The following is a 12,149-nucleotide window of genomic DNA, read 5'->3' as shown; positions in this document are numbered from 1 at the left end:
GAGACTTATTATTTTAACGTTTTAGAAATTAAACAATATTCATTGTTTGATTTGTCTCGTGTTTGTTTTGGTGTAAATGCTCATAAAGCGCCTGTGTGCAATTCTCCTTTTCTACGAAGGAAAATTAACCAAATATATCACTTATAAATGAATCCAGAATGCAGCCGTGTGTTTTATTCTGTAAATAAATCTGGAGCATCATATTTCCTTTTCTGACATCCGACAGTCGTTTCTGTATTTCCTGTTTTTGCCACAGAAACAAAAAATCTGAGCGAAAATCATTCTCGCGTCAATTTAAAGCTTTTATTCTGAAAGGCGTTCGTATTCGCGTGTATTTAAAAGTGAAACCGGATGAAATAATAAAGATATTGGTGTCGGAATGTTATGTTTTCCTCACACTCTGATTGAAGCGACGTCTCGGGGAAAAACTTCAACATCATAGAGATCAATGCGATCGATCTGAATGGAGACGTACGTCAGGAATGATAATAATACGATTCATATATAACAATAAATAATCCTATTAATAAAGATGAACAGTAAGCGTCGGCATCCAGTGTCTGTGCTCTTATTTTCAATAGGAAATTAACATATTAGGAAACATGAACCATAAATTCACTTTATATTATGTTACGTTTTGTTGCATTTCATTTTATTTGGACTGTACATACAATGTGGTTATCGTATTTTATAAATATTGAATGTTGGCACAATATGAAATGTATTTTTTGAGCATGAAAAAATCTAACAGAATTAGGTTTTGATAAAATCAGATGTTTGGGTTTTATGCACATTTCATATGAATAAAAATGTGATGTTGGTCTTGTTTTATAAATGCAAATTGAAGACAGACGTCACCATTAATCAAGAAATCATATATTTCAGTTGCAGTTTGAAATAAACACAATCCAGGAAGGCCACAGTTGAAAATAAAGCTATTTTATTGTCAATGCATTCAACGTGATTAGATAAACTATCAAGTAGTAAATTTCCGCAAAAGGAAGAAACACTGAAACTATTCCCAACTGACACAAAATATTACACTTTGTATTTCAAATAAAACAAATTATTTACATCGTAATGTATAGACTGCATCTTAAAATCAATATTATTTAATATTACATGCACTCTGAAATATAGTCTGACATAATATCCCAATTTGTGTCCATTTTCATCGTAGACATGAAAAACTTGCTGAAACCGTGACGTGTGACTACATTTGTATTTCTTCTCTATATTTGCATTTGTATGATATAAAATACAACTTACTGTACATTTACACATATTTAAATCTTCCCTTATTCTCAAACGTTTAAGTGCTTCATAAATAGATCCGTTTTTTGAAGTCAAAATGCATTTTGCATACACCCAAAACATGACATTTTGTACAGGGGGGGGGGGGAGTAAACGGACGGAACAGGAAATAGAAGATCAGAGTCCAAAGTGAAAACAAGTGCAAGGAGTGGGTTTATTTCGTATTTCTAAGTGGCCTAACTCCAGTGGGACGGCTTAAATCCAGGGGGGGGGGGGGGGGGGGGGGGTCACAGACCCTCCTCGTTATGAAAAAATTCCCTCCTTTAAAAGTCAGTTATGGGAGGTCATGTGACGTGACAGGTGGTGCCGCTCCCGGAAGGACTCGTTGCAAATGGGGCACTTGAGCTTCTCCTCGCGCCGCCGCTTGACCATCGGCTCCATGGCGAACTCCTTCTTGTGGTGAGATCGCATGTGGTAAACCAAGTCCGAGGTCATGCGGAAGGAGGCGTTGCACTTGGCGCACCAGTTCTGCGCCGGCAGGCAGAGCGAGGTGAAGGAGGGCGGCAGGAGGGTGAGCGCCGAGGGCATTTGGAGCTGGATGGCCCCGGAGTTCTTGGGCCAGAAGGTGGTGGCGTAGACGAAGGGGCTCTGCTTGGCCATGCCGCCCGGCATGGGGCAGTTGGCGCCCAGCTCCGCGCCCTGCAGCTTGGCGGCGAGGTGGTCGGCCTGGTAGAGTCTGCTGGAGGAGATGGTGTTGCCCACCGCCGGGTGGCAGTCCAGCAGCTTGGTGGGCATCACCAGCGGGGAGATCTGGGAGAAGGAGCGCGACGGCTGGCTGAAGGCGCTCTTCCTCTCGCCACCGCTGCCGCCTTGCTGGGTGACCGAGGTGAAGGCGCTGCCCATCGGGGAGGTCTGCGGTGGCTGGGTCTCCGACAGCACCTGCCGGATGTTGAGGTGCTTCTCGGACGGATTGCTGCTGGGGCGACCGCCGTCTTTGTTTTCGGAGTTGGCGCTCTGGAGGTTTTTGCTGCCACCGCCGTGGTGTTTGAGGTTTTGGGCGGACTTCTTGACCTCAGTGAAGGCGCTGCGCTTTCCCTGACCGAGTTCTGTGGGGCCCGGCGGGGAGAAGGACTTGTGGTTCTCCTCCAGACCGTACGCCCCTCTGTAGTTCTGCGCCGACGTCGCGAGCTCGTCTTTCGACTTGGACTGCAGGAGGCTGGGTCCTCGGCGCTCCCGGTCCTCCATTTCCGAGAACTTCCTCTTCCCCGAGATCTCGCTGCAGATCTCGGCCTCCTTGTCGCTCGGCGGGCTGGTCCGGTTGTTCTCTAGATCCCTGGCCAGGTTGTGAAAGTCCGTGGAGGGTTTGTTGCCGTCCTGAGCGCCGCTGAAGCCCTCGGAGCGGCCCAGCTTTGGGCTGGTTCTGGTCGGGGTGGCGTTTGGTCGCTCGGCGCCGCTCTCTTTGCCCGGCTCCTCGTCGGCCCCCGTGATGCTCTGCAATCTTTTGGTGCAACGGAACCGGAGATGGGCCAAGAACGGGAACTCGAACTGGAAGCGCTGGCTGCAGTCTGGACACGAGTGGTGGGACGAACCTGCGAAGGAAAGAGCTGGAAATTAAGATCTGGTAGAAAGAGACGATCCTAAAACGATCCTGCATGAATGAGCAGCTTTGTAGAATTGAATTAAATCTGAATTCAGACATTCTCACAGATTGTTGAATCAAAATAAAGACGCACGGGCGTCAACAACGTCCAACGAGGACATGATCTCGCTGGACTCGCCTTTGCTCTTGGCGGGCGCCCGGCTGGAGCTGAGCAGCAGCAGGTCGATGAGGTCTTTGCCGTACCAGACCAGCAGCTCCTCGTCCTTCTCGATCCGGCGGCGCGAGCGGTACAGGAGCTGGCCGTTCTTCACGTAGGCCTCCAGGTTCTGCTCCTCTTTGTCCCGGGCGGACTGGACCAGCCGCAGCCACATCAAGCCCTCCGAGGTGCTGTTAGCCGCTGACGTGTCCACCTGAACAAAACAAACACACCCGTTAGGTTATTGTTTCAGTGCAACTGCTCAAATTCATTTCCAAGCAAGAAAATCTTATTTTATTTTGATTAAAACAAAACAAATATTGCAAATAGGGTGATTTAATTTCACCAAACCCGTCACACCACATATTTATTTCATTTTTTAAATTTCACTCGTATTATTGATATTATTGATGAATATTACTGGAATTTGAAGCAAATATTTGAAATAAATGGCTTTTTACAAGAACAAAATGATATCATGATATCATCACATGCACTGGCAGTCGTCCTTTCTTGTAGAAATAATAAAACAGGATTTTCACGACTAAATAAAGAACTGACTTTTGTTGCAGAATGGCCTGAATGGCTTTTTAAATTATTATTAAACTAAGACTGCAAAGATCTACCAACATAACAGTGTTGCTGCTCATGCATGGGAATATTTTGCAGATTTCAACTTCTTTATCCAGTCATGTGCATAATATGACAAGGGCCCGAATCTGTAATAATATATTTTGGATCTGCACAGCAAGAAAAGCTTGAATAAAAGACATTTTGACAGGACATGTAAAAAAGTAAACTTGCTGGTGCATTAAAGTACAATGAGTGTAAAATAAAGAGCCACTCGCCCTGAAGATGTAAGGTGCTGTGCGCTTGTCGGTGGACTTCAGAGCGATGAAGGCGATGCTGTCGTACAGCGACGTGTGGCTCAACACGCAAGGCCCGAAGATGGCGTTTTCTGGGATGTCGCACGTCGTGAAGACGCTGGTGAAAATGTCCGTCAGACACTGCTGCACCGCTTTGGCGTCCCCGTCCCACACCAACTTCTGGGAGCTGGACTCCTCCATTTCACCCTGCGGAGACGCGGAGACGTCAGAGACCAGAGATGGAATAGAATACTGCCAGTAGAATAAAACAACTCTTTTCTCTAAATGCGTTCTCACAGAAATAAACCGTGAATGCGAACTCAACCTGTGTGAACTATCTGTGTATTTGGTGTCCCAGCTGAAATAAATCTCTTCCGGTAGAGACAGATTGGCTAAACCAGCTGTCAAGGGGTCGTTTGGGGCCCGTTTCTTTCTTTCTTCCTTTTTTTTTGTTTTGTTGGCCAGGCTTTCTAATTAATTCAAACCCCATAATAAGTTCATGACGGTTCCCCCTTCAGCATCCTGCTGATGTGCTGTCCCAATGTTTTACATTTTATTTAAGAAGAAGAATACAAAGTAGCCGAAATACTAGCAGAATATAATAATAATCGTCATTAAATCACATTTATTGTGAATATTATTATTATATTATTATTTGTATTTGTATTCTCTATAAAAATTATATGTTTTTCAGATGATGTCACATCATTATTTTATTTTGTTTTATTAGATTATTTTAGATAAACGTTGGATTATGATAGAGTTTACCAGTCCGTCTGCATAATAATAATATTAATATTAAGCTATATAAATAATAAAAGTATTAGCATTGGTATTAATATTCTACAGCAGCATTAGGCCTCCATTGCCCTTGTCTGGTCAGCTGGCTAATTGTTATAATTAAAACAAAAACAAAAAAATCCTACAATATTTCTTTAATATTCCCAACGTGACTTCTCAAAAGCCATTCATAATCTCCTTATCGTGCTTTATGTTATATTTTTATTGTCATATATTCTATAGATAATATTGTAATGTGAAGGCTTTGTTTATTCGTCATAATAGAATCGCGACGTGGATCTTTATTCCTCGTAGACTTTAAAGACGCGTCTCAGTGGGAGCTGCTGAGGTCTGAGCACGTCCAAAGGACAGAGCATGTCCAATGGGTTTGGAGTGGACTGTCAGAGTCAGTGATTTCCTGTCAGCCAAACCTTTCTCTCCTCTCTACAAGCGGCAGCGTATGCCCCCTCATTACCATAATCCAGCACGTTCCCCTCCGAGACTGTAATTAAAGCAGCACGACCGGTTAATTATTTCTTTTCTAACCTCTGAATGTGTGTTTAGGCGGCTGCGGGGCTCTCCTTCCCCTTCGCCCGTCACACACACACACACACACACACACACACACACACACACACACACACACAGCGGAGACTGCGCGTGTTCTTCCGCAAATATAGACTCACTGGACAGAAATAAATTATATATATTGTAGAATGAGAAAAAAAAAAAGTCTTGCAACGCCATCAACCGCGAAGAAAACAAGTAATTCCTGATTTATTTATTTTAAATAATCCCATCGGTGCTGTGATTATTGCTGCACAAAAATGAGCATTACAAACATATTTCTCTTTATAATGTGGCTTTTTGGGGCCTATATGGCACGAGTTTCTATGTGTTATTACAGTCACATCGTGATTTATTTTGACGTTTAATTCTCCTATTAACCGTTTATAACAAGTCATAAATCAAACACCAACCAACCACTCGAGCAACTTCCACCGTGACACAGTTTGTGCAATAAAATAAATCTGTTAATTCAAAATAAAATAAAATAAATAAATTCACCCAGTAGGACCAAAAGTTTTGTTTTGCGCAAAATCAGGAAAGCGCACACTGACATTTGCGCATCAAAGCGATCCAATTAAGGAAGTAATGGGTCTAAATCTCACCAATGATGACTGGTGGGAACAGATCCCCAATACTGTGGTTTTTGTGACTGCACGCGCAGAAAAAAGCTGATTTTTCGTGCTGATTTGCTCAATACAAAGGGGGGGGGGGGGGGTGATCTGATTAAATAACCCGAGATAGTTCTAAATAAATGTATTTCTGCTAATCCGGCTGATTTTGGAGCATTTTGTTAACCTTCATAAGAGGCTCAACAGAAAGGTCCTCTGTGGAACATTTTGCGCACGGTGCGCTGGAGAGAGGCTTCTCCAAAGTGGCGCTCAGCGGAGCCCTAATATAATTTGTTTCCGGTAACGTGAAAGACCCCCTTTCAAACGTTCAGAGGAAGAGACTGCACGGAACGTGAGACAATAACATGCATCACGGTTCAAAGGGGAGGAAAAAAGAGCGGAGTGTTCGCACATCCAGAAACTGCAGGAACAGCAGACACCCTCTCCATTCAGAGCCACTGCGAGTGGGGGTGAGGGGGGTGAGCAGAGATGGGGGTGAGTTGGGTGGGGGGGGGGGGGGGGGGGTGGGGGTGTTTAACCCATCTGCTAAAGCCGTGCCAGGCTGAGAAACTGTCCTAAATCAGCGCTGTGACAGCGGCGCTGAAACATCTGCGGTGTTTTTTTGTTTTCTGTTTATTTCCCTTTTTCAACGCATCCTGCAGGATGTGCGGCTGCACGTGCGTCTTAAAAAAACTATCCAAACCCAACACGCTGTGCTCCCCGTTTCACAAAAAAACCTACCTTTCTTTTTTTTCGATGACGAGGAACAATAATCCACAAACGAAGAGCGAGCGATGCTGCGAATCCCCCCAAAAATAAGAAAGAATCCCCCGTTTGCACCTCCGGATGGCTGGTGGTGGGAAAGAAGAATACAAAAGCCCCGGAAACAAGCAGGGGGATGCGGCGTGATGGAGGTGATGGAGATGGTGGTGCGCTCCCGGGCTGCTCCGTAGTGTCAGTACATTTCCCCCCCCCCCCACCCCGGTGTGGTGAAAGTGACAGTGCTGCTGCTGCTGCTGCTGCAGATACTCGCCGACACTGGAAGTGAGCGGGCGGGGTAGCGAGAGCTGGACGGATAAAGGGAGACAGACGGGGAGAGAGAGCGCGAGAGAGAGAGAGGCGTGCAGATGGGGCCCGACGCTCTGTGGCTGACTGGCACACCGACACACACTTTTTGTTTGCGGCACATAATCTACCCAATGAGGCGTGTCACTCTCCGTCTCCTCCCTTTAACTCTTCACTGACCGACTGTCATTTGATGCGATTTATGGACGAGCAGAGGGATAAAGCCCCCCCCCCCCATTATTATTGTAATTCTAATCACAATAGTTGCTGGTTGTATTAGAATAAAGTGGCATTTTAGGTGTCGCATGTTTAAAGGAAAGAAAGTTTTTCTGTTCAATATCAGCTGGATGACAGTCAAAACAGGAATATTTGGCATGTTATTACTAATATTATTATTAACTTTGCCCCCCCAAAAAAGATATATATAAATAAAATAAATAAAATAAATAAAATAAATAAAATAAATAAAATAAATAAAATAAATAAAATAAATAAAATAAATAAAATAAATAAAATAAATAAAATAAATAAAATAAATAAAAATAAATAAAATAAATAAAATAAATAAAATAAATAAAATAAAATGAAATGAAATAAAATAAATAAATAAATAAATAAATAAATGAATGAATGAATGAATAAAATAAATAAATAAATAAATAGATCGATAGATAGATAGATAGATAGATAGATAGATAGATAGATAGATAGATAGATAGATAGATAAATACATAGAATAAATAGAATAAAATAAATAAAATAAATAAAATAAATAAAATAAATAAAATAAATAAAATAAATAAAATAAATAAAATAAATAAAATAAATAAAATAAATAAAATAAATAAAATAAATAAAATAAATAAAATAAATAAAATAAATAAAATAAATAAAATAAATAAAATAAATAAAATAAATAAAATAAATAAAATAAATAAAATAAATAAAATGAAATGAAATGAAATGAAATAAATAAATAAATAAATAAATAAATAAATAAATAAATAAATAAATAAATAAATAAATAAATAAATAAAAAATAAAAATAAAATAAAATAAATATAATTAAATAAAATGGGGTGTCACTCACTCACAATATATTTAAATATATGCTAATTACACAGACTTCCTTTGAGGCTTTAACTTGCACCTAAAGTGCTTTCTGGAGCATGCCCCCCCCCCCCCCCCCCCTTGTCGTTCCACCCTGCTCTGCACGTGTCCAGCGATGCAACCCGGGTAGTCTCACCGCGGACCGCTGCTGTCTGTACTGTGTTCAGGCTCATTTAGGGGGCGCCAGTGTATAATTTGCATTGAGTGAAGGCTGATATCTCTGATGGAAGGGAAAGCTTCGGGTCAGCTGCAGCACTGATGTTTCTGACTTGTGTCTGTACGAGAAAGCATTTCTGCACACTGAAGTTAAATATATACTTGTACTTCTTAATACTTAAATATGTGCTTGATTAAATATGTGGGAAGCTTTTTATGTTTCATATATCTGTTTTGCAACTCACAAATAATGTTTAGACTTAAATGACGAGTTTAAAGAAGATATGAGCAAATATTCACAAAAAAAATGATGATTGACTGAATAAAATCACTTTTAAATCAAGTAGCAATAAGAAGAATTTTAAAGTCAACGTATGTTTTAGTGTTATATACATGCATTTAATCAGTAATAAACAGCCATGGGCAAATCATTTCCAGGCCTTTTTTATACAAAAAATAAATAGAAATGAAAATAAATCAGTAATATCATCAATATCCTGTCCCACATCTCACATGGTTCTTGTTTATCACCATTGATTAGTGTCATTAGTGCCCATTTCTGCTTTGACAAAACAAACTGCCAGGAAAACCCAAAACACAGAACACATGACGTCCAAATAACATTTGATCAAATATTATATTCAACTAAACACCACTCGTCACACATTGTGTTAAGTGTGTTGGGTTCAAACGAAAAAACAAATAACCTGTGATATTATTTCACCATTTCTGACAAACTATTTCGGCTTTTTAAAAGTCGTGGCACAAAAGACGATTTTGTTATTTCTTTAAGACTTTTTTTTTTGCTGGAGAAATCCAGTTTCAAAAGATAACTGTTGATTAGATATAAGACTTGTGATGGACATGACGAGGGGGGTCAGAGGTCAGAGTCAGAGCAGCAGCACAGGGAAGTAGACGGTGATCGAAAGGAAGCAGGGAGGAAATAAGAGAAAGGGAAGTGTTCTGCTCTGCAGATGTAACGGCCGATCTGTTTCTTCCACGATCACTTCATAGAGGCTTTAAGTCACTGCAGCCGTAGATGCGACTGAACCGGAGCTCATTAGAACTCTTAAAACAGGAAACATGAAATCAGGTGAACCTTGTCACCAAGTGATGATAAATGATGTATTTCACAACAATGTGTTCGTCCCAAGAGAGAAGTAATTCGCTTAAAATATTTAAAACAATTATATGGACGTTCTGTATCTGCTTCAAACTGGTGAGAAACAATGCCGTGCAGATGAGCTGCACGCCACAGGAAAGATGTGCGGTGCAGAGCAGAGCTGAAGTACAACGTCGTGGACTCGGTGAACAGCAAACATGTTCAGGAATGAATTCATCGCAGCACAAACTCACGAGTGATAGTCGTCACATCTCGCTGTACAGCTCCCGCTTCTGGCTTTTCAATCCAGTTTGACAAAATCATTTTTCACTGTTATAAAATGTGTGTGTGTGAACTCATTCATGCAAAATCAAGGTATGTAAAAATAAAAGTATAGCGTCGTTCCCTGACTCTTTTGTTGCTGATGTTGTAAAAATAAAGAAATTGACACATTTTGTTTTCAGTTTTGTTTTCCATTTCATTTTGTTGATTGTTCACTGAAAGACATCTAATTCTACCGGAAATTAATATTAATTCAATGTGAAACACAAAACAAGTGTGCAGCAGAAAATACATTTTTAATTCAGAAAAATAGAAGAAATTATAATAAACTAAAGTAAAAGCAGCTTCCCACGTGTCCCATTTAATCACGGCTCGACTGTGAGACACGTTTCATTCTTTTCCTTCTTGTGATTCTCTGATCGTTTACATTTCGTATCAAAGTTTCTGCGCCGAAATCTCGAGAAAGAGAAATACAAGCTGTGCACTTTCAACAAACAATGTTTAAATATCTCACTTGAAATGAGAGCAAAGATGTGAGTGAGAGAGTGTGTGAGTGTGTGTGTGTTCACAGAGAGTGAGAGAGTGTGCAATGATGCTGAGGGTTTGTGTGTGTGTGTGTGTGTGTGTGTGTGTGTGTGTGTGTGTGTGTGTGTGTGTGTGCGTATTTAAAGACAGAAATTGACAGTTGAGGGAGCAGCGTGTCTTTGCGTCATCCTGATAATTCGACAGCTGTATTGTTTCCTGAACAGTCCACGATGAAATCAACACTCTCGTGTCTCATTACTGAGGAAGTTCATTTGTTCAGATAAACATGAGAAACACTCAGAGAAAGGGACTGAAGGCTTTATCAGGATCAACATTTAAAAAATGAAGAAAGCGATTGTATTAAAAAGGTGAAAAGTCGTGGAAATTGGCACCGACCTTGATAAATAAAGCTTGTTGTTGTGAAATGTTTGACAGTTATGTAAATCAAAGGGTTTGTTGTCGTTACGTTGGTCATTTTAGGACACGTCATGCTCATCTCTACACCGTGTGTCTCAATTTGAATACTTCCGTTGGTACACTTAGTCCACTGTGGACAGTACTGACTTACGTAGTGCGTGTATTTCAACTGTGCGGTGTTGTCTTAAATCAAACACGGCTGTTGTAGACTCACCGGTGATGATGATCAGGGCTGTGCTGTTCGCTAGCTAGCTAGCTCATAAAACAGAACTGTGCTGTTCGCTAGCTAGCTAGCTCATAAAACAGAACTGTGCTGTTCGCTAGCTAGCTAGCTCATGAAACAGAACTGTGCTGTTCGCTAGCTAGCTAGCTCATAAAACAGAACTGTGCTGTTCGCTAGCTAGTTAGCTCATAAAACAGAACTGTGATCGTCGCCGTGCGCTAGAGCCACAAAATAGCAACAGACAAATTGCCAGGAAATGGCGAAAAGTGCGGTTGTTGATCAACACAGACATTCCAGAATTAGCTGATGTTCATATAATAGACGATGCCGTACTTCAAGCTGCATCCAGTGCTGACGTTGAGCGCCCCTGCAGGAAGTATTTGCAAGTGTTTCCTTTATGAAGCAAAGCTAAAAATGTGCCTGTTTCCACACCTCTGAATCGCTCTGATTTCAAACTGACGATGAGGTCGACGAAGCTATACAGGGTGCTGTAAGTCAAATACAGAAACAACAGCTCAATTTAAATGAGCTCAAAACCTCAGACATGAACACTGACACTACGACCAGTCGTTGACCTTCTCCTGCTTCGGCTGTGCAGCTGACGTTCCCATCAGGTGAAATAACCTGTTGAGTCAATACTGAACGAGGAAAGCAGGTCCATGCCCACACCATCATCAATTCACCCTCATCACGCAACATCTTGTGGGAACAATCTTTGTGATTATAAATTCCCCGCCATCAATTCAAGGAAGAGCTTCTGACAGGATCATATTTTTTTAATCATGGAGCAACAGGAGTTCTTGAATGTTACCTCACAACTGAGCAACTTCTAAACTTTATGTCTGATCCTCTCCTTGTGATGCTAAATTCTGTGGAAATGATAAATTAATCTCCCCACACACACACACACACACACACACATTTCCATTCAACATATCAGGAGAATGACAACAGAAGCTTTTAGCAAATGGGTTTCAGCAGACAGACTCTGGCAGCGCCGCGTCCCGGATGTACTGTCTTCCTGTCACCGCGTCTCATCAAATATTAGGCGTGTTTTGTGCTTCGGAGGAGAAAAAAAAGCAGCTCTGGAGACGAATGCATTGATCTGTGATGGGTAAACACATCACAGGGAAAAAAAACACAGTTATTCACCCAGATGTCAAAGTCCTCAGCTGTGGACGTGTTAACAGTTATTGTTTCCAACAAAGCTCTTTAATAAATCTCCCTCCACTTTGATACGTGGAGCGGAATATGTTTTTGTTTAATGGTCCGACACATGAATAAAATAAAAGGAAGATGGGACACTTTGTTCCTTTATGAAACATACCGCACTCTCTCTGTTACCTGTAAGTGGAAAACTTTCTGACCTGCTTTACTGAGGTGCCTTTAAGCAAG

The 12,149-nt window shown here is 41.2% G+C and overlaps 1 protein-coding gene across 1 annotated transcript; it reads right to left on the bottom strand.

Annotated features, from left to right (window-relative positions):
• Positions 1-1,584: 1,584 nt before the first annotated feature.
• On the bottom strand, positions 1,585-6,688 carry prdm8b (PR domain containing 8b; the record flags this gene model as incomplete). The annotated part of the gene is made up of 4 exons (XM_079269773.1): positions 6,616-6,688; positions 3,899-4,123; positions 3,033-3,264; positions 1,585-2,843 (listed from the first exon to the last, which is right to left on the bottom strand). Exons 2-4 carry the CDS (start codon positions 4,115-4,117, stop codon positions 1,585-1,587), a joined length of 1,710 nt encoding a protein of 569 aa, XP_079125899.1. The 5' UTR covers positions 4,118-4,123; positions 6,616-6,688.
• Positions 6,689-12,149: the final 5,461 nt, after the last annotated feature.

This window comes from Melanostigma gelatinosum (genome assembly GCF_949748355.1).
Source record: "Melanostigma gelatinosum genome assembly, chromosome: 6".
NCBI classification, from domain to species: domain Eukaryota; kingdom Metazoa; phylum Chordata; class Actinopteri; order Perciformes; family Zoarcidae; genus Melanostigma; species Melanostigma gelatinosum.
The sequence above is the reverse complement of the archived record's forward strand: the minus strand, read 5'-3'. Positions and strand labels throughout refer to the sequence as shown.